Consider the following 23,964-nt stretch of genomic DNA (forward strand, 5'->3'; position numbering starts at 1 on the left):
TTTGTTATCCATTTCAATGTTAAATTTATTTACTTTGAATAAAAATGAAAACAATTACAGAATTAAACAATCGAATGTTATTTAACTATATATTTTTCCACTATTTGTATTTTTTTTTATTTCTACTAAATGTTTTGCGTAAATGATAATGAAAAATTCATATAATTCACACCTGCTCAATATTCCATAATTATTTAAGTAAATAGAACACACATCTACCTGCCTACTCTATATGAATTTACTACACCCTAAAAATCAAATACACAAACAAATAATTACAATACTATTCACTGGTAACAACATTTTCTTATTTAAACTATTTTACCAAAGCAATTATAACAAGTCTACAATAAATAAAAGAGAAAATATTTAACAAAAAAATGAAATAATAAAAAACATGGTCTATTAAATATTTTATAGCCCACGAATATTTGCAAATACAATTGACACTTTAATTGCTTAAATAACAAACAAATGAATATTTAAATAACAAAAAATATTTGCCAGATACCTTGAAAATTTTCATGAAATTTTCAAATAAAACTTTAAATATAATAAAAACGTTTTTAAACTTATTTAGAATCTTTGAATTTGTTGTATATTTTTATGATTTTCATAAAAAGTATTAATTTTTATTCATTCTTCATTAGTTTTATAATAAAACTCTTAAAATAATAAAAAAAATTGCTTTTTCCTATAATGTAACACTGCAAACATTGGCAACACTAATATAACTGTTACTCTCTCTTAAACAAGAGATGCCACCATCATAAATTAAACATATTCACGACAGCAGACGAGCAAGCGATAAAAATTGCTAGGGCTTCAATTTGTAGGCATTTTAAAATATCTATTTACCCATTACTTAACTCATTCCACTCTCACCTTCTGCGAGAAGATGTTCTAGAAGAGCTTTGCTTCTCCTTCTAAAAACCTTCATACACATTCTAAATTACATTGCAAAATCACGTATAAAATACGTTTATTTAAAATTTAAACATGCTAGGTTTAGCAATTATTTAACTCTCTTTATTATAAATCGTTATATGAAATATTTTAAAAGATTTTCTTCAGTTTTATGCTGAATTCATTAAAAATATTTTCCCTAATAACCCTTTTTAAAGGCTTGTTTCATCATACCTTCAATTAGGCTTTTATTTTCAGTTTTTATACCCTTCACCTTCGTGAGAAGGGTATATATACATAAGTTTGTCATTCCGTTTGTAATTACTACATTTTTCATTTCCGACCCTATAAAGTATATATATTCTGGATCCTTATAGATAGCGGAGTCGATTAAAGCCATGTCTGTCTGTCTGTCTGTCTGTCTGTCTGTCTGTCTGTCTGTCTGTCTGTCTGTCTGTCTGTCTGTCTGTCTGTCTGTCTGTCTGTCTGTCTGTCTGTCTGTCTGTCTGTCTGTCTGTCTGTCTGTCTGTCTGTCTGTCTGTCTGTCTGTCTGTCTGTCTGTCTGTCTGTCTGTCTGTCTGTCTGTCTGTCTGTCTGTCTGTCTGTCTGTCTGTCTGTCTGTCTGTCTGTCTGTCTGTCTGTCTGTCTGTCTGTCTGTCTGTCTGTCTGTCTGTCTGTCTGTCTGTCTGTCTGTCTGTCTGTCTGTCTGTCTGTCTGTCTGTCTGTCTGTCCGTCTGTCTGTCTGTCTGTCTGTCTGTTGAAATCAGTTTTCTGAAGACCCCAGATATCTTCGGGATCCAAATCTTCAATAATTCTGTCAGACATGCTTTCGAGAATTTTGCTATTTAAAATCAGCAAAATCGGTCCACAAATGGCTGAGATATGAGGAAAAAACCAAGACAACCTCGATTTTTGACCTATTTTTTTTACCTATATCTGGATTACTAAGACATTAATATAGACAATATGGATATCTAATGATAGATATTTCAAAGACATTTGCAACGACGTATATAATACCATAGAAAGTTGGACCTACAATGGGTCAAAATCGGGAAAAAAATTTTGAACCAGATTTTTTTTTTTTTTTAAATTTTAAAATTTAAAAAAAAAAATTTTTTTTAACGTATATAAGACCATAGTAATTTGGACATACAATGGGTCAAAATCGGGACAAAATATTTTTTAACCCGAATTTTTTTTTCACCAAAAATTTTTTTTTGTCATAAATTCTTTTTCCAAAAAAATTAAAAAATTTTAAAAAAAAAATTTTTGAAAAAACTTTTTTAAAAAAATATTAAAAAACAATTTGGAAAAAAAAAATTTTTTAAAAAAATTTTAAAACATTTAAAAAAAATTGATTTTGTTTAAATAAAAATATTTTTAAGTATAATTTGGTGAAGGGTATATAAGATTCGGCACAGCCGAATATAGCTCTCTTACTTGTTTTAATAACGTATATGTCATTTTGAAGGATACACATCTGTCATTTATTCTCACTTAGTTATTGAACATTATAGTGTAAACAACAACTTTTTTTTTGCTTCGAAAATATTGAATTAAGATAACCGGAAGCGTAGGAGATCGTATGTGTAGCCCGGCTAATCAGCCGAAGCGACACCAAAGCCAAATATTCATGAATAAATTTATATTGTACAAATATTTCTATACAAAAGCTAAAAATTAAAAAAAAATCCCGCATTTCTAAGTCATACACCAAATAAAAACATTGTTGATTTTACTAATGGATCGGCACCAAATTTTGTTTCTTTATTTGTTGATCTGTATTCTCATTAAATGTTTTATTTGTTAAAGGATTCTTCAATGTTTTTGCAACACGCACTTCACAATAATTCTCTTGCAGTATTGGCAACACTAATTTTACAGCTACTCTCCTAAACAAGTGTTGCCAGCTTGAACAAAACAAACACAACAAATTGTTAAAAATAAAATATTACCCGCTGTCTACACTTGACAAATATTTATCATAACAATTAAAGACGTTTGTTGTCAAGACAAAGTTGTCTGAGCAAAAGCACTAACAATTTTGTCATAACGATACAAATATATGGAGACTATACCTGATATTTTTTTTATCTTGACAACCATTTTGACGTTTATCATGATAAAAATTTATCTGGTATAATTTCTTTTAATGAAAATAAGCAAAATTTTGCTGAATAAATATTTTAAATTTGTATTTTTTTCTATTTTCGGTACTTTTTTTTCCAATTTCTGTGAAATCATAATACAAATTTGTTAAGTTTTCTATTATTCTTAAGAGTTTGTATTCATTGCTTTGAAATTTCTTTTAATTTAAAAAATTCTTTGAAAAACCAACTCAATTTCAAATCAATTTTCTAAGAAATTCAATAATTTTTGCTAAAATGTATAACAAATGAAATTAGTTACACCCAAACATAATTGTATTTAATTTAAGTATTTGTTAAATTGTTTTAAAACAAATAATTAAAAACACTTAGCAACAATTGTTTAAGCATTTTCTAACCGGCTTTATATTATTACAAGCCAATACTAAATAGCTGTTTGTGTGTTTCTGTAATAGAAATCGTAAACCTTTTTAATTAAACTGGCTTTTCTTTCTTCTTGTTTGTTTAATATGGGAAAAATATGCAAATGATGCAAAAAAAAAATTCAAAATAAAAATAATTAAAAGTTAATGTTGATTTATTTATTACCTTTTTTTTTTTTTTTTTTGTTTAATTACATTTTTGTTATGGCTAACTTGTTTTTTAAAAAATTAATCAAGAAAAAAAAATCAATTAAAATTTAAATTTTGTTTAAACATTTTAAATAAAAATTACACATGACAACAAATTTATAAAAAAAAATCAGTTTAATCATTAGAATTGCTATAATTATTAAAAAGTGTTTAAAATGTTTCCAAATTATTTACTATAATATTTAATTTTTATATTTTAATGAGAAAGTATTATAAAAATAAAGAATTTTAATGCTTTCACAGTGAAATAGAATTTCACAGCTTTTACCAACATTAGCATCACTGATTGCAACCGTTATTTACACAAACAAGTGCTGCCCAGTTTTCAATGCTAGCAAATAACAATGATGCCAACTTATTGCTAACAATTACAAAGGAATATGACAAAAACCCATTGTAGTCCCCCAAATTGTGTGGAAAAGGGAACAATAAAGCAGGATAATTTAATAAGATCTATTTTCATAAAGTAATTTTCAAAATTGTCAACTAAATTCTATTTAGGTGTAAAACTGTTTAACTATTTAAAAAGTCTTAAACAAAAATCCATTATTACTAATTAGTGCTTGAGTGTAGGTGTTACTTCCCCTTGGCTTAACACCCAAAACAAAATCACAGTTAGTTAGTTGTTGACGTCGTGTGGTGTCATAAATGTGAAAAGTTACTAGAAGTAGTAGTAAATAGAGATAAAAATAAACATGTGTTTGCTAATTATCAACACTATTAGTAACTTAATCCGGTATATGATTTGATTTTTTTTTAAGCGTTGCACACTTGAATTATTATTAAATTAATTTACAATAGTGACAAGAGCAGAAAAAAATAACAATGCTATTTATTATTGTATAAGCTATAAATAACTAGTGTTTAAAAATAAATTTCTATTCAGTGAGTTTTTAAGAAAAAGAGCAATATTATTGGCTGGTATGAATTAAAACAAGTTATTAAAAACAAAAACCGCGTTCAAAAGATACGCCATATATTGTAAATCCCCAATATTTATAAGATAACTTATTAAAAGCTTCTTCTGTGCTTGTTTACATTTAAAAATCATTTAAAATCACTTAAATTATTGATTGAAATTGCAGTTCCTTTGTTATTCCAAAAGTAAATTATTTTCTACCATAAAACACTGGCAACACTGTATTAAACCGTTACTCTCACAATAAAGTGCTGCCCAATCTACAAAGACTTTAAAAACAATGTTGCCTACCTAATGATATCAAATAAAGAGAAATATATTAAAAAAAACTAAAAAAAGAGCGAAATTAAATCATCGGAAGAGGTAATAAGGCCTTTAATTACAGTAAATTTATATATATTTTCATTTAATTAGGAATTTTAATGAAAACATAAATGTTTTAAGCAGAATTTCTAAATGATTTTAAAAACCAATAAAAGCAATTTTTATACCCTTCACCTTCGTGAGAAGGGTATATATAAGTTTGTCATTTCTACATTTTTCATTTCCAACCTTATAAAGTATATATATTCTGGATCCTTATAGATAGCGGAGTCGATTAAGCCATGTCCGTCTGTCCGTCTGTCTGTTGAAATCAATTTTCTGAAGACCTCAGATATCTTCGGGATCCAAATCTTCAATAATTCTGTCAGACATGCTTTCGAGAAGTTTGCTATCCGTCCATAAATAACGGAGATATGAGCAAAAAACCGGGACAACCTCGATTTTTGACCTATTTTTGATCTATATATGGATTACTAAGTCATTAATATAGACAATATGGATATCTAATGATAGATATTTCAAAGTCCATTGCAACGATGTAGATAAGGCTATAGTAAGTTGGACCTACAATGGGTCAAAATCGGGAAAAATATTTTTTGACCCGAATTTTTTTTTCATCAAAAAATTTTTTTTGTTATAAATTTTTTTTCAAAAAAAAAAAAAAAATTAAAAAAAATTTTTTAAAAAATGTTGAAAAACAATTAAAAAAAAATTAAATTTTGTTTACCTAAAAATATTTAAAAAAAATTATTTTAAAGTATAATTTGGTGAAGGGTATATAAGATTCGGCACAGCCGAATATAGCTCTCTTACTTGTTAATCATACAGCTGTAAATTATTAACTGATCATAAAAATAACTGAAAATCACTTGAATCACTAAACATGACAATAATATGAAGTAAATGGAGTAAGTGCAGACAATATTATAGACAACTAAAGGATTAAAACGTCATTTTAAATTAAATCAGAAATAATATTAACATTAAAAAAGCAGCTCATTGCTGCTTATGAAGTTAATGTTAAAAACAAGTTTAATTTAAAAGTGTTTAACTATAAAAATTCAATAATTTTGTAGAGCCTAAATGTTAATTTATATTATTAATAGATTTGTTATGACTTCATGTTTGTGGGAGTAAATATTAATTATACTTATTATATAAAAATATTCACTAAAATCTGAATTGTTTTGATATTTTATTTTTAAATACAGTTTTCATAATAAGATGACTTGTTAGTTTTTTCTGTCTACCATGTAGTTTTGTGAGCTTATTGTTTTTTGTTGAAACAAAACTTGTTCTATTCACACGCTTAATTAAAGGTTTTGTTTTCATTTAAAATTGTACACTGACACTATTGTCTATATGGCAATGATAAGATCTTAGAAATAGACATAGTTACAATTTTAATAAACATTTAAAAAATATATAAATAATTTTTTTTTTATTAAGTAGAATTTATTGCAAAATTAAATCTAGAGTCGTTACAAAAACTTTATAATTTTTTACATTTATTGATTATTTTCTTAGAAAGGGTTTTTTTAAATGAATTTAACCATGTTTAGCTATATTTTCCTGATCATATTGTTAAACACCACTAAAATAGGAGGTATATAAACATTGGCAGCACTTATATAACAGTTACTCTCCCAAACAAGTGCTGCCACATTGTGTTATACTCTCAAAGCAGTAATGCTAAAGCAACTGCAAGCAAAAGATCTAAAATGAGTAAATTTTATAGAAAAAAGGCATTAGGATTATTTTTTAGATATTTTATTCATATTTTTATGTTATTAATACAAAAAGTAATACAATATATAAATTTTTAATAAATAAACTTTAAAACTATAGAGCAGTTCTTAAAAAAAATAAGTCAGTATTTTAAAATAGATTCATTTCATTTATTTAGTTCATTATTTTTATTTATTTATTGCTTATTACATGTATAACACAATTAATAATTAACACTACAGTTTTTTTATTTAGTAAGAATGTCATAAACAATAAAACTATAACAATAATAATATGTAAGAAAGAAAAGTAATAAATACTTAAAGGAAATATTCTCGATAATATAAAATTTTACTCATATAACTCAATGAGTCTTATAAATGAAAATTAAGTATGAGAGGGGTAGAGGTATCAAAACTATAAGATGGTGACGATAAAAATCACGTATTGTTAAGCAAACAAAACTTAAATGAAATTATTTTTATATTCACTAAACACGTGTCAATTGTAAAATAGAACTTGTATAATATAAATATTTAGTTGTTGATATTATTAAGTAAACAAAGGCAAATGCGAAAATGTTAGATTATAAGCAGAATAAATAATATGTAATATATTGTATAATTTTGTATTAATGAGATATTTAAAATAAAAAATAATATAAAAATTAAGTATTTTCTTGTATTAATCTTAAGAAAATTACATTACTGCTATTTCAAGCTTTTTAAACACTGGCAACACTGTATTAAACTGTTACTCTCACAATAAAGTGCTGCCCAGTTTTTAATGCGTACAAAAACAATGATGACAACTTGTAGATATCAAATATAAAGGAATATGTTAAAAACTCATAGTTTTCACCCAAAATTGCTTTGAAAAGAGCGAAATTAACTTATGGGAAGTGATTATACGGCCTTTAGCTCTAGTAAAAAAGAAATATTTTCTTTTTATTAAGAATTTTAATTAAAACTAATTTTAAAAAGCAGTAGTTGCTATTTTTAACTACACAACTGTAAATTATAAACCGATCATAAAAATAACTCAAAACCATTTAAATCACTAAACATGACAATAATATGAAGCAAATAGTGCAACATTTTATTGATATGTTCAACAGACTAAACAGCAGACACCTTTTTAAATCAAATCAAAATGTCAGTTCAAATAAAATCTGTTCATTGCAAATTCAACTTCACAGGAAATTGAAGCAAATTAAAATTCATTCATTTATTCATTGATTGTAGTTTTTTGTTTTTTTTTTTTGTAAATTCTATGAATTTTATTTAAACTTATCTCAAGAGCAAAAGTCAGAGGCGGCTTGTTTGTTAAAAAGAATTTTAAAATTTTCCAATCAAATTTTAAACTCGTTTTTATACCCTTCACCTTCGTGAGAAGGGTATATATAAGTTTGTCATTCCGTTTGTAATTTCTACATTTTTCATTTTCGACCCTATAAAGTATATATAGTCTGGATCCTTATAGATAGCGGAGTCGATTAAGCCATGTCCGTCTGTCCGTCCGTCTGTCTATTGAAATCAATTTTCTGAAGACCCCAGATATCTTCGGGATCCAAATCTTCAATAATTCTGTCAGACATGCTTTCGAGAAGTTTGCTATCCATCCATAAATAACGGAGATATGAGCAAAAAACCGGGACAACCTCGATTTTTGACCTATTTTTGATCTATATCTGGATTACTAAGTCATTAATATAGACAATATGGATATCTAATGATAGATATTTCAAAGTCCATTGCAACGATGTAGATAAGGCTATAGTAAGTTGGACCTACAATGGGTCAAAATCGGGAAAAATATTTTTTAACCCGAATTTTTTTTTCATCAAAAATTTTTTTTTGTCTTAAATTTTTTTTCCAAAAAATTAAAAACTAAAAAAAAAATTTTTTAAAAATTTTTTTAAGAATTTGGAAAAAAACTTTTTTTAAAAAAAAATTTTAAAAACAATTAAAAAAAATTAAATTTTGTTTACCTAAAAATATTTAAAAAAAATTATTTTAAAGTATAATTTGGTGAAGGGTATATAAGATTCGGCACAGCCGAATATAGCTCCCTTACTTGTTTCTTATTACAATTTACATTTACAGCAGTTTGTAAAATTTATGTTTAAAGTTTTGTTTTACAATTTAATTGTTGTTAAAAGCCTAGAATAGATAGCTTCTGGTAATTTACTACAATTTAATTTATTTGTTATTGGATTTAATTTTAGTTTTTTACACATTAGATTTATAATTAGTACAATTAATAAAACAAATAGATAAACAGGAAAATATTAATTATTAAAATAAAGATTAATAACAAAAGAATTTAAATTTAGCAACTTTTACTATAAATTTTTGAAAAATAAACTGGTTTTTACAGCTCTGAACTTTGGGCGTACTTTAAGTAATGCCAAGTTCTTGTCATACAGCATTGGCTGTAAACACACTGCAGCGATTATTTGTAACACTCAAGGCTGTTTGAAAAAAGGCGTTATATATTTAAGAAAGAAATTACTTTAAGCTTAACTTTTAATTTTAGAGATTCTTTAAGTTGTATGATTTAATACAAGCTTTTATTTATAAAGTATTTTGTTAACATCTATTATAATCCTATTAAAACACCCTGATGATGTTATAAAACTTTTTTTTTATTATAATTTTGTAATCCAACAAAAACAAATTTTTATTTACATTTAATAACACTAAGAAGTCATATTTTTTTCTAACATATAATACATTTTACATCATTTTTCTATAATACTTAATGACACACACCCTGTTTTTTTTATTTATTTCAATTTGTGATTGAGTAAGTGTACAGTGTTGAAGTGCATTATTAAAAAAAATAAATATAAAAGTCATTTCTGTTTATATTACATATTAGAAAAATGAACTATTGTAAAAAAAAGAAAAGCCCTAATAAACGAATTGTTAGAGAGCTACTCGAAAGAAATTGCTGCTTGAATAGCTGCCAATGATTTTGCAAGCTTTAGTTGGGTTTGACAACAATCTTGTCTGAGTTTCTTTACATTTCAAAATCATTTAAAATTACTTAAATTATTAAATAAAATAACAGTACCTTTGTTTTTTCAAAAGTAAATTGTTTTCAATCGTTAAACACTGGCAACACTGTATTAAACCGTTACTCTCACAATAAAGTGCTGCCCAATCTTCAAAGACTTTAAAAACAATATTGCCAACTCAATGATATCAAATAAGGAGAAATATGATAAAAACTAAAAATATAGTGAATTTAACTCATCGGAACAGGTCATACGACCTTTAACAACAGAAAAAACATATATATTTTCTTTTAATTAGAAATCATCACCATCTCTAGCACATTGAAACCGAAGGAACATATTTACAATTGCTTCAACTGCACTTCTTTTCAAATTGACGCTTTGTTGGCACAAAATTCGACATTTTTGAACACTTAATGTTCAATAACTAAGTGAGAATAAATGACAGATATGTACCCTTCAAAATGACATATAAATTATTTAAAACAAAAACCGCGTTCTATTAAAAATCCCGCATTTTTAAATCATACTGTCCCAGTGCTTTCTAGCGCTACAATTAATTACAGTTATTCAAGTTAGAGGGGCAGCTCTCTGTGCTCTCTTGCTCTTTTAGATTGCTCAGCAAGGTTGCCATATTGCTTCTTAGACTAAAAAGTCGTTGAAAATGGGAATTAACTATTTTTTTTTTAGAAATTTGTCTTGAATCTTTATTTATTTTCTTGTTTGTTACCAATTGTCATTACAAACCAATAATACCTTTGACATTTACAAACATTGTAATGTTTTGTACATTCTCCTTCATAATGCCATAATAATAATAATAATGATAATAATATGTATAAATATATAATTGTATAGAATTACATTTATATTGTGAGTGTGGCAGTTTATATTTCCAATTCAATAAAATTTTTATTCTATACATCTTTTATATGTATAAAATATTGTAAAACAAACACAAAACTGACATTACCCAGCAGTTAAGCGAGCAGTCAAAATGTATCTCTTTATAGCCAATAATTGTCACTAATGTCTGACCACTAGCTTGACTCTTTGTAGTGCCAAGAGAAGTCAATTGTTTACTTTATACATCCCAGGTAACATAACGTATAATTAAATGCCACTTTAGTGTCTCTCAGTAACCTAAAGTGTAGTCACTTTAAACTTATTCCCATGTAACCTGACGTGAAATCAATTGCCACTTAAGTGTATCTATGTAATCTAGAGTGTAAGTAGTTATTTATATTTTTCAAGCAATCGGTTATTGGATAATCAAGTAACCAGTTAGGTAGCTAGTAAGGTAAATGACTCTATGTATCCGGTATGTGAATCCAAAGTAGTAAACTTTGGACCAGCTATAAGACAAACTCATTTAAATCAAGGAGAATCGAAAATTTTGACCTCCTCTAACTCAGAGAGTTCTTGACTGAACTTGTTTGAAAAATTTTATTTTTTAATTTTATTAATTTTCATTTAGAGCTAGTTTCTTTGTTCGAATATTTGTATTTTTATTCGAATAATTTAATTTTTTTTATCGAATAATTTCGAAACCAATTATTTTATTCGAATAATTTTCATTAATTTATTATCAAATTTTAATAAACAAAAGTATAATTTTGAAATTTGAAAATTTTAATAAACAAACAACCGGTTTTTTATTCGAATAATTTTAAAATCCGGTTTAATTATTCGAATAATTCATAACGAAATTTTAGAAAAATTATATTATTTAAGGATTTTTGAAATTAAATTTTTTAATTCACAGAAAATTGTTCTTTTTATACGAATAATTTTATAACCCGGTTCAATTATTCGAATAATTAATAAATATTAATAATTAAACTTAGAAAAATAAAATATTATTCAAGGAATTTTTATTATCATTTTTATTAAATACAAAACCCGGTTTTTTTATTCGAATAATTAACCCGGGTTTTTGAATTATTCGAATAAAAAAAATTTTAAATCCGTGTATTTTTTTATTAATTTAATTAAAACTTGATTTCTAAGAAAATAGTAGTTTTTAACTAAATTTATTTTTTTTTATTCGAATAATTTCGAACTCAATTATTTTATTCGAATAATTTTCATTAATTTATTATCAAATTTTAATAAACAAAAGTATAATTTTGAAATTTGAAAATTTATATAAACAAAAAACCGTTTTTTTATTCGAATAATTTTAAAATCCGGTTTAATTATTCCAATAATTCATAACGAAATTTTAGAAAAATTATATTATTTAAGGATTTTTGAAATTAAAATTTTTATTTCACAGAAAATTGTTCTTTTTATACGAATAATTTTATAACCCGGTTCAATTATTCGAATAATTAATAAATATTAACAATGAAATTTAGAAAAAAATACATAGTATTCAAGGATTTTTTATAATCATTTTTATTGAATACAAAATCCGGTTTTTTTATTCGAATAATTCAAAAACCCGGGTTAATTATTCGAATAATTTTAAATCCGTGTATTTTTTTATTAATTTAAGTAAAACTTAATTTCTAAGAAAATAGTAGTTTTTAACTAAATTTATTTTTTTTATTCGAATAATTTCGAACCCAAATATTTTATTCGAATAATTTTCATTAATTTATTAACAAATTTTAATAAACAAAAGTATAATTTTGAAATTTGAAAATTTATATAAACAAAAAACCGTTTTTTTTATTCGAATAATTTTAAAATCCGGTTTAATTATTCGAATAATTCATAACGAAATTTTGGAAAAATTATATTATTTAAGAATTTTTTTAATTAAATTTTTTATTACACCGAAAATTGTACTTTTTATACGAATAAATTTATAACCCGGTTCAATTATTCGAATAATTAATAAATATTAATAAGGAAACTTAGAAAAATAAAATATTATTCAAGGAATTTTTATTATCATTTTTATTTAATACAAAATCCGGTTTTTTATTCGAATAATTTTAAACCCTGGTTAATTATTCGAATAATTTCAAAACCGTGTCCTGTTTTTAAAAAATTAATTTCAGTAAAACTTGTTTTCTTGCTTAGATTGTCCACGTGTTGAATTAACTAGTCAAGTAGCTAGTCCCGTAGCTAGTTGTCATCCTAAATGTTAGATAAAAATCACTAATTCGCGACAGTCTACCAGAACTGCTGGGAAACACAAAATTTTGTTCAATATTTCTTCTACTTTAATAAACTTGATGTGTATATATATTGTATGAACATAAAAATAATAACACAGAGTTTTATTGTTAATGTCTAATGTCATCTAATATGATATGCATTCAATATTGTATGCCAAACTGTAGCCAATATCAGTTCACTCATCCCCTGCATTGGTTCAGTTCAGTTCAATTGACGATTAATTGTCTTTAATTATTTGTTTTGTTTGGTTTTTTTATTCTATACTTTTCTTCGTTTTCTTTAGATTATGTTAACAATGATAATCGTCAAAGTTATAAAAAACATTACTCAGGGTTTATATTGTTTGAAATGTATTCACAATAATATTTGTGACTGTTTCACTAATTGTTTTGAATTTTCAATAAAAGTTATTAAATTATTAGTAAAATATATGAATAATAGATTAAATAACTGCTTACTGTTACAAAATATTTATTAAATTTATGATTAAACTAAAATTATCAATTTTTATTATAAATTAATAAAAACAAATCAGAGTTTTACAGCTCTGCAGCTTGACACTACTTGTAAGTAATGCCAAGTTAATGACATAATGAACAACTAGACAACAGAAACAAAAAGAACAGTAATGCAACTATTTTATGAAAACAAAGATTGTGAGCCTCAATCAAGGCTTTAGAAAATCATAAATTGTTTTGAAATTAATGAAAATCTTTAAAAATATTAATTTTAATACATTTTAAAATGATTGAATAATAAATTTCAAGATAAATAAACAAATATCTTTATTAAAAATGCTAACCATTGTTAGTTATATCTAATGACAGTTTGACTGATTGTTTTAAATTATTTATTTTTTTTGTTGTATTGTAATTTGCAACAAAGTGTTTAAGGAATTTCAAAAACTCTGTTATTTGTAATAATTGCAATAATTGAAAGATTTCAATTATTATAAGACTGTTTGATAAATAATTATCAAATATTTACAAATTTTGTTTAAGTATTGTAATTGTTTTGATATTTTTAGGAATTTATTTATTCAACAGGGGGTGAATTTTTCATAAATCCCAAATTTATTTGTATAAGTGGGCGAGTTATTTTCTGTGTCTCTAAATTTTAATGATCTTAAAGGTTGAGAGTAAACTGTTAATGACCTTTAATACATAATAAACAAAGTTACATCTATAATTCTATTAATACAGCCAGCCAGACATTTTTCTTAGTAATAAAAACGAATTAAAAAAATAAAAAGTCATTTAAAAAACCTCTAAAGTAGTCATGATGACGACTTTAAAAGGGTGGGGTAAACAAAATGTACAATAATTACCCAAAATGTGAATAGTTTTTTTGTAACAAACTATGAGAGGTTAAAAAAAGCAATTTTTATTAAAGTTTTTTTTTTAATTGCATTAAAACTGCCTGTAAATCATTTAAGTGTATTTTTTCAAATTCTTATAGTTTTTCAAATCAAACAATTGTAGTTTAAAGCTTACAGCCTAACCACAAAGGAAATTTTATAGTTTTTTTTTTATACGTTTGTCATTCCGTTTGTAATTTCTACATTTTTCATTTCCGACCCTATAAAGTATATATATTCTGGATCCTTATAGATAGCGAAGTCGATTAAGCCATGTCCGTCCGTCTGTCTGTTGAAATCAATTTTCTGAAGACCCCCGATATCTTCGGGATCCAAATCTTAAATAATTCTGTCAGACATGCTTTCGAGAAGTTTGCTATTTACTGATAGATATTTCAAATTTTTAACCCGAATTTTTTTTTCACAAAAAAAATTTAAAAAACAAAAAAAAAATTAAAATTTAAAAAAAAATTTTAAAATTTTAAAATTTAAAAAAAAAACATTTAAAATTTAAAAAAATAAAAAAAATTAAAATAACAATTGAAAAATTTTTTTTTACAAAAAATGAAAAAAAACAACTGGAAAAAAAATTAAATTTTGTTTACCTAAAAATATTTAAAATTTTGAAGTATAATTTGGTGAAGGATATATAAGATTCGGCACAGCTGAATATAGCACTCTTACTTGTTTTTTTAATGATTTTTTTTCAAATTCTTAGAGTTTTTCAAATCAAACAATTGTAGTTTAAAGCTTACAGCCTAACCACAAAGGAAATTTTAAAGTTTTTTTTGTTAAAGTCGATTTTAATTTAAAATATAACTTTTTGCTGTTTCTGTATTATAAAAAACATGTTAAAAAAGCCTTGAATACGTTTTTCAAACCATTTTGTACATTCAAATAATTGAAAATATTTTTCAAAAATCTTGTTTTGAAATAATAAAACAATCAGCCAAATTATGAATACAAACTCCCCTGCCGTTTTTCCCTCTTTTCTCATTTGTCCTATTCAAATTCAATGGGAAAAAATTCCCAGGGAACAAACTCTCGGCCAATTTTTTATTCATAATTGGGCTGAATATGTTAAATTCTGTTTGAATTTGGTTTTATGGTAAGAAATTTGAAATAATAGCAGACTTTATGGATTTTAAATAGACTGTTTGTCTTTTGTGGTTAGGCTGTTACAGTGTTGACTACAGTGTGGCCACAAATCGTACTGTATGATAACAACTTGGCATTACTTAAAGTAAACACAAAGTTCAGAGTTGTAAAAAACTATTTTTTTTATTTTACCTTTATTTTTAATAATAATTGCCATTAATTGCATTAAAATTTAACACCGTATCTTTACACAGCTTTAAAGATTAATTTTCTTAATGATTTTATATAAGTTTTCCTAATTTCTATTTATTTTAAAACCATAATCGTTACCATAATCGTTACCATAATCGCTATATTGTGTATGCAACTTGGCATTACTTAAAAGTAAACACAAAGTTCAGAGCTTTAAAAACCAGTTAATTTGTAGTAATTTAGAATAAAAAAAGATAATTTACTATAAATTACTCTTTTTATAAACTGTGAGATTACTCATTGCAGAATAAAATGGCCATGTTAATAAACAATTTTTAATTTTATTAAAGGAAAAAAGTTTTATTAGGAAATTTACATAAAATGTTTCATAAAATTTCCCTATTATCATATTTAACTTGAAATTTATTTTTTATATTTATATTTTTTTTTTTCTGACAACCCTGATAAATATTTTAAGTCATTTTCACATACAAATAAAAAAAAGTACCAAAAACTGTTACCGCCAAAAAGAAACAATCATTTAAATACAATATTTATTTTGTCTATCTGTCCGTCTGTCTCTCAGTCTACATTTAGTATGTTTTCAATGTTATTGAAAATTTTAATGACAGCAAATATACGACACGCATTATTAAATTATGACAATAATGTGTTCATAATAAATATTCCCCAAATGTGTCATAATTGTTTTTTGCATTAAACCTTAAAAGGCTTAAAGAACATGGAAGGTTTAAAATTAAATTATAGATATTAGTAAAAAAAAAATACATTCAGAACACTTCTTAAAATAATAACTATTTTATTTTATAATTAAAAGCTGGTAATCAGCAGGTAATTTATAGCAAATTAAATTGGTTTTTATTGTTGTTATTTATTATAATTGTAATTATTACAATAAATAATATATTTCTAGGGAAATATTAATTACAATTGTTAATTGTTATTAAAATTCTTATTGTTTTTATATAAAACTAATAATTAATAGCTAATAAGTTTAAATTTAGCTGTTTTTATTATGAATTAATGAAAAGAAACCTGCATTTACAGCTCTGATCTTTGTGTTTACTTTAAGTAATGCCAAGTTGTTGTCATAACGGACAAGCTGTAAATACATTGTAGCGATTATGGTTAATATTCCAGGCATAGGATAACATAGAGACAAGACGTAATTGTCAAAAACCTAAGACATGCAATAACAAAATACATGTTTGTCAATGTATTTTGTTGTTGTATCAGACATGATTTGTCACGTCTCTATGTTTAATTATCTATGCATCCGGGTTTCTATTTAGAAGTTAATCAATTATTTTGAAATGTCTGCAGATTACAGAAAAACTGTAATCTAATTAAACTAATATTTAATAAACTGCAAAGGATCATTAGTCAATTTTACAGCAATTAAAGCAGGGAAAGGCAACCTATACTATTGCATTTTACGATTGTATTAGTTATACACTCTCTCCGCTCTCACCACGAATCGGTGTTGCCAGTAAACTTTCGTCGCTTTTCCCCAATTAAAAATGTAAAATCTCATATTGTTCATCATACATCTTTAAATGTTGGGACATATTTTTTTTCACTGGCAACGCTGATTCTTAAATTGTGCGATAAAAAACGATACACAACCTGCTTGTTTGAGTTCTCAAGCTAGACTGATTAAAAGTTGTTTATTTCTCTACAATGCGTGTGCACACGTACGTAAGAGAAGAGTTAATGAAAAACGCGGCGCCCATGTTTTGCCTTTCCCTGAATTAAAGGAATACTTTTTTTAAAATTTAAGGCAAAATAGAAAATCTATATTAAAAAATGTTTCATTATAGCCAACAGTGTAGTTTTTACAGCTCTGAGAATTGTGTTTACTTTAAGTAATGCCAAGTTGTTGTCATACGGAAATGTGGCCATACTTTAGGGATTGTTAGCAATACTATTGGTCAATTCACAAGGTCTCTTATCAGTCATATTATCATAATGTCCTAATATATCACGACACGGCGGCTCGGCTTAACCGACTCTTAGGCATTCGGCGCAGGTCTCTGCTGGTTGGTTACGATAACACAATAAACATAGCTTACAGAGTAGTATTATTTTAGGACATGTTTTGCTTGAAAACTTATAACAACCATGTTGAAATATTAGGACATTATGACAATATGGCACGCTAAGAGACCTTGTGAATTGACCATATTATTAAATAAAATGTCCTAATTATACCCTTCACCATGAGTGGCAAGGGTATATATAAGTTTGTCATTCCGTTTGTAAATTCATTGCGACCCCATAAAGTATATAAATTCTGGATCGTTATAGATAGCGGAATCGATATAGCCATGTCCGTCTGTCCGTCTGTGTGTTGAAATCAACTTTCCGAAGTCCCCAAATAACTTACATACACGATTCATACATCAATATCTCCGAAATTCTTCCGGTTCGGTCGCTACTTAAAATCGAGAAAATCGGTCCACAAATGGCTGAGATATAAGCAAAAAACTAGGACAACCTCGATTTTTGACCTATATCTGGATTGCTAAGTCATTAATATAGACAATATGGATATCTAATGATAGATATTTCAAAGACCTTTGCAACGACGTATATAAGACCATAGTAAGTTGGACATACAATGGGTCAAAATCGGAAAAAAAATATTTTTTAACCCGAATTTTTTTTTCTTCAAAAAATTTTTTTTTGTCATAAATCCTTTTTCCAAAAAAATTAATTAAAGAAATTTAAAAAAAAAAAATTTGAAAAAACAATTTGGAAAAAAAAAATTTTTTAAAAAATTTTGATTTTTTTTAAATAAAAATATTTTTAAGTATAAAAAGGGTATATAAGATTCGGCACACATAGCTCTCTTACTTGTTCAACTTAATATTGTTATATGTATATTTCACTGTTTTTTAAGTAGTTTAGTAATGTATCTAAAACTAGTTTTAACTTTTATTACCAGCAGCCCGGTTAAGGGTTAATTTCTCATGATACTAAATTATCTCAAATTAGTCAGAACTTCTGTTAAGTAGCTTGAGCAGAGGGTGAATTTTTAAATGAACGAAAAACTCTTGACACTTTTAACTAAATAAATATTTATTAAGATATAATAATTTGTAAGAGAAATACCGCCAAATAAATGAGTCAATATGGAAATTTCTATGAAAGTAAACAACTTGAAATAATAATTATTTAAAGTATTAACAAAATGAAATAAATATTTTTAAACTGCTTTCATATTTTATAAATAATACTAAAGAAATTGTTGCATTCCCTTAAATTTTCAAAAAAAAAAAAAAACTATTAGAGTTTTTATAAAACTTAACAAAAACTGAATAAATTGTCCAATATTTTAATAATTTTGTTTTTATATAATTTAAAACCTTTTAAAATATTACTGTTTTGCTTAGTTTTTAATAATTAATTTAAATAAATTTCAGTTTTACAGCTCTGTAGCTAGACACTACTTTCAGTAATGCCAAGTTGTTTTCTTAAAGAAAAACTGTTTGGTCACTACAATTTGACACTTGTAAAGGTACAAATAGAGAAGAACTGATTGGTCACTAAATTTTTACCCATATAATTATCAGAAACTGAATGATTTTCAAACTCCCGAGTGTTAAACAGAGATTCCATAACTAAAGTTAACAAAACAAACAATTTTAACTTAATTTTATTATTATTTTCTTTTTTCATTTTACAGATAACTAAAAAACATTCAAAAACAAATAACAAAAAATTAGTTTTAAACATAAACATACACTCCAGCAGACAAGAGCCATTTAAAATCTGAAAATTTAAAAAAAAATTATCTTAAAGATAATAAAAAATAACCAGAAAAACAAAATAAAATAAAATTAAACAAATGTCGTTCAAAAGAAGATAATAATAGTATAAACAATTTAACCATATATTTTGTCTAAGTGTAACAATTCATTTTTAATTCAATTTAAAATAAAACTAAAATAAACAAACTTAAATAGAAACATTAATAAAAAAAACCCAACAATTTTTAAAAAATTAAAAACAAAAATTTCAAAATTCTCCTGCCTGCCCATTTAAAAAAATAATTCAAACCAATGGCCACAAATTGTGAATATATAGAGGAAAATCTAAGCCATCAAAAATGTGGAATTTCCAATTCGGCCTCCACCTCGAGTATGACACACGAGGAGAAACAGGATAGCACCGAAAAATCACCCAGTAAATCCTCATTTTCGGATACTTCCTCCGAAGTGGGCAGCACTAGTAGTGCGGTGTTAGGCACCACCACCCTACAAAAGTCCAAAAAACTACACAACAATGGCAATTTGCCCTTTGTACCCTCCATAGGCGACTGTGTATTCGAGGATGCTTTTGAAAAATCCATGGATGATTTGGAGCATGGCGGCAATGATGGCTATGAAACCGATTCGGAGACTTCGTTGAATGGTGAAACAGAAGAGCAGCCCTTTAAAGAATTGCACACAATTAATAGTGAGAATTTGACCTGTTCTTCGGGTTTGGGTTCGGGCCCCCTAAGAACCTTTCCCAAATCGAATTCTTTTGAGTATCACAGCAGCAGCACCGACTCGGATGATGAAGAGGGTGGCATTATACATGCAGCCATAAATATGTCGCCCAAATTCTGTAATTCCGATATCTTTCAAATGCGTCCCTATCTAATGCCCTTTATGGAGCGCCGGCGTTTGTCTCAGTGCAAAGAGGAGGAGGATGAAGATGAGGCTGATAAATCACCGCAACCCCAACAAAGTGATCAGGCTCCCAAGTTTGAGAGCAAAGCCAGACCCGCTCCCCCACCACCACCGCCCGCCAAAGATCCGGCTTCGGCGGAGAGATTTAAGGATTTGGAGAGATTAAGGCAGCAATTTATGCATAAAATTGATAGCATCAATACCAACAATCTGGAAGACATTAAAACGGTGACCGTAACCCCCGAAATGTCCTCACCACCGCCTCCTCCACCCATACCACCCACCATACTGCCACCGGCTCTCATAAATCTATTGGAATCGGCCAAATCTACAGCCGCCAAACCCTCCTCCTCTACCCCCTTAACCAGCAGTAACCCAACACCCCGTTCACCCAGCCCTGAAACTCTCATTATCCGGGGTAAATTTACTGTAACAAAAGCCCTAGAAACTCCCGAACTACAACAGCTACGCACCGAGGCTGATAAACTTAAACACTTGGACTCCTCCTCCAATGCCCACACCATTAGTTTTCCCAGCAGTTTTGGTGGCTACTCCTCCGTTCAAGGCCTATTCTCCCAACGCTATGGCAGTAATAAAAATTCTCCAGTTGCTACCCCTCATCTATCCAAGAAATTCTTCGATTCCTCTCTGGTCGAAATACGTACACCCACCGAAAGTACTTCATCGCTGAATACCTTAAATTTGGATGAGGCCACAAAATCAAGGAATAACTGTGATAATAGCATTAATAACTCCAACACAACCACAAAGACATCAGCCTCTTTGGGGGGTATGAGGAAACCAGAACGTGAATATCCTCATTTGGATGATGTATGGATCAAGAGATCATCAGATGTGGAACAGAATAGCATAGCACAAACTACAGCAGCGAACGCCTCCTCCGCCACTTTACCAAAGAAACAGTACTATACGACGGATGATAGTGCGGCTGAGAGTGGTCGTACCACGGCTGTTCAATCGGAAGATGTAAGTTTTGAATTCTTAAAAACGATTAAAAGGTGAAAAAGGGATTCAAATTATCTTAGCATAATATTGAACCATGATGTTAGTAAAGTTTTTTTAAAATAAGCATTTGTATATTCTACAATATTTAAGTATTGAAAATCAGCTAATTCGGTCCAGTACCTTTTATGTTAAACCCTTCCAAATTCACACATACTCCGAAGTGTGAGGAAGAATTTAGTTGTTTTTAAAGAATGTACTTTTTAGCAGGCTTTCAGGTCATGTTGTTCCAAAACAGCTCTTTCAAATTGGAGTTTTCTTTTACATTTTTCTTTTTTCTAAAAGGTACGTTTTTACTTTTCTACAAAAAGTACTTTTTTTTATTGAAAGTATTATTTTACTAAAAATTCTTTCCACTTTTGTGTATTTTAAACTATTTTTTTATTTCTCTATAAAAAGTACTTTTTTCACTTTTCTATAAAAAATACTTTTTTCACTTTTCTATAAAAAGTACTTTTTCACTTTTCTATAAAAAGTACTTTTTTCACTTTTCATTAAAAAGTACTTTTTTCACTTTTCAATAAAAAGTACTTTTTTCACTTTTCTATAAAAAGTACTTTTTAAATTTTTCTATTGTAAAAAGTACTTTTTTCACTTTTCTATAAAAAGTACTTTTTTCACTTTTCTCTTAAAAGGTACTATTGCTCAAAAGTACATACTTTCTTTCTACTATTTTTATTACAAAAAGCATTTTTACTGCTTTTGTCCTTTTTGTACTACATATTTTTACTATTCTTGTTAAATAGTTTTTTTATTTAAAAAGTATTTTTTTTTTTTTCTTATTTTTCTAAAAGGTACTTTTCTCTTAAAAAGTTCTGTTGCGTACTTAAGTACTTAATACTATTTTTATTACAAAGAGCATTGTTACTGTTTTTGTGCCTTTTTACTTGAAAGTACTTTTTTACTATTTACTTAAAAAGTACTTTTATTTAAGAAGTATTTTTTTTACTATTTATTTAAAAAGTACTTTTTAACATTTTACTTAAAAAGTACTTTTTTACTACTTACTTAAAAAGTAATTTTTTTGTACATATTTACTTAAAAAGTACAAATTACTTCAAAAGTACTATTTTACTTTAAAATTACTTTTTTACTATTTACATAAAAAGTACTCTTTAACTATTTTACTTAAAAAGCACTTTTTTACTATTTACTTAAAAAGTACTTTTTTACTATTTACTTAAAAAGTACTTTTTTACTATTTACTTAAAAAGTACTTTTTTACTATTTACTTAAAAAGTACTTTTTTACTATTTACTTAAAAAGTACTTTTTTACTATTTACTTAAAAAGTACTTTTTTACTATTTATATAAAAAGTACTTTTTTACTATTTACTTAAAAAGTACTTTTTTACTATTTACTTAAAAAGTACTTTTTTACTATTTACTTAAAAAGTACTTTTTTACTATTTACTTAAAAAGTACTTTTTTACTATTTACTTTAAAAGTACTTTTTTACTATATTTCTTAAAAAGTATTTTTTTGCTGTGTTTCTTAAAAAGTACTTTTTTACTATTTATTTAAAAAGTACTTTTTTACTATTTACTTAAAAGTACTTTTTTATTATGTTTCTTAAAAAGTACTTTTTTACTATTTACTTAAAAAGTACTTTTTTACTATGTTTGTTAAAAAGTACTTTTTTACTATTTACTTAAAAAATACTTTTTTACTATTTCTACTTAAAAAGTACTTTTTACTATTTACTTAAAAAGTACTTTTTTCTATTTACTTAAAAATAGTAAATAGTAAAAAGTACTTTTTTACCATGTTACATAAAAAGAACATTTTTACTATTTTACTTAAAAAGTCCTATTTACATAAAAAGTACTTTTTTACCAATTTACTTAAAAAGTATGTACAATACTTTTTTACTACATTTTCTAAAAAGTATCTTTTACTACTTTTCTTAAAAAGTACTTTTTATTACATTTTCTAAAAAGTACTTTTTACTACTTTTGATAAAAAGTACTTTTTCTACTTTTCATAAAAAGTACTTTTTACTACTTTTCCTAAATAGTACTTTTTACTACTTTTGATAAAAAGTACTTTTTACTACTTTTGATAAAAAGTACTTTTTACTACTTTTGATAAAAAGTACTTTTTACTACTTTTGATAAAAAGTACTTTTTACTACTTTTGATAAAAAGTACTTTTTACTACTTTTGATAAAAAGTACTTTTTACTACTTTTGATAAAAAGTACTTTTTACTACTTTTCGTAAAAAGTACTTTTTACTACTTTTCGTAAAAAGTACTTTTTACTACTTATGATAAAAAGTACTTTTTACTACTTTTCGTAAAATGTACTTTTTACTACTTTTCGTAAAAAGTACTTTTTACTACTTTTGATAAAAAGTACTTTTTACTACTTTTGATAAAACGTACTTTTTACTACTTTTGATAAAATGTACTTTTTACTACATTTTGTATAAACTTTTTACTACATTTCCTAAAAACATCTTTTTAATAAATTTTCTAAAAAGTAGTTTTTTCTATGTTACTTAAAAAGTACTTTTTACTACATTTTCTAAAAAGTACTTTTTTATAACTTTTGCTAAAAAGTATCTTTCTCCTAAGAAGTACTTATTACTATTTTGCTTTTAAATTACTATTTACTGCCTTGCTAAAAGTACGTAAAAAGTACTTTCTACTATTTTACCTAAAATTTACTTTTGCTACTTTTTCTAAAAAGTGGTTTTTACTATTTTTCTTAGAATGTATTTTTACTGCGTTTCCTATAAAGTACTTTTTATTGTTTTTCGTAAAAAAGTACTTCTCATTACTTTTTCTAATATTTTACTTTTTACATTTTTTCCAAAAT

At 26.0% G+C, this 23,964-nt stretch overlaps 1 protein-coding gene across 4 annotated transcripts in view; it reads left to right on the forward strand.

Moving 5' to 3' along the window:
• Positions 1 to 23,964, forward strand: part of SNF4Agamma (SNF4/AMP-activated protein kinase gamma subunit) — a 279,015-nt gene that overhangs the window by 102,925 nt on the left and 152,126 nt on the right. Inside the window, exon 1 of one of the 4 annotated variants that reach the window (XM_065516351.1) lies at positions 19,427 to 21,108. The exons of 2 other annotated variants lie outside the window; for them this stretch is intronic. In XM_065516351.1, coding sequence (XP_065372423.1) covers positions 19,507 to 21,108 — 1,602 coding nt within the window. In that variant the 5' untranslated portion in view covers positions 19,427 to 19,506. Of the gene's footprint in view, positions 1 to 19,426; positions 21,109 to 23,964 lie in introns of those variants that run through there. One more of the 4 variants, XM_065516434.1, reaches the window with a different exon arrangement.

Source organism: Calliphora vicina, chromosome 1 (genome assembly GCF_958450345.1).
Source record: "Calliphora vicina chromosome 1, idCalVici1.1, whole genome shotgun sequence".
Classification (NCBI taxonomy): domain Eukaryota; kingdom Metazoa; phylum Arthropoda; class Insecta; order Diptera; family Calliphoridae; genus Calliphora; species Calliphora vicina.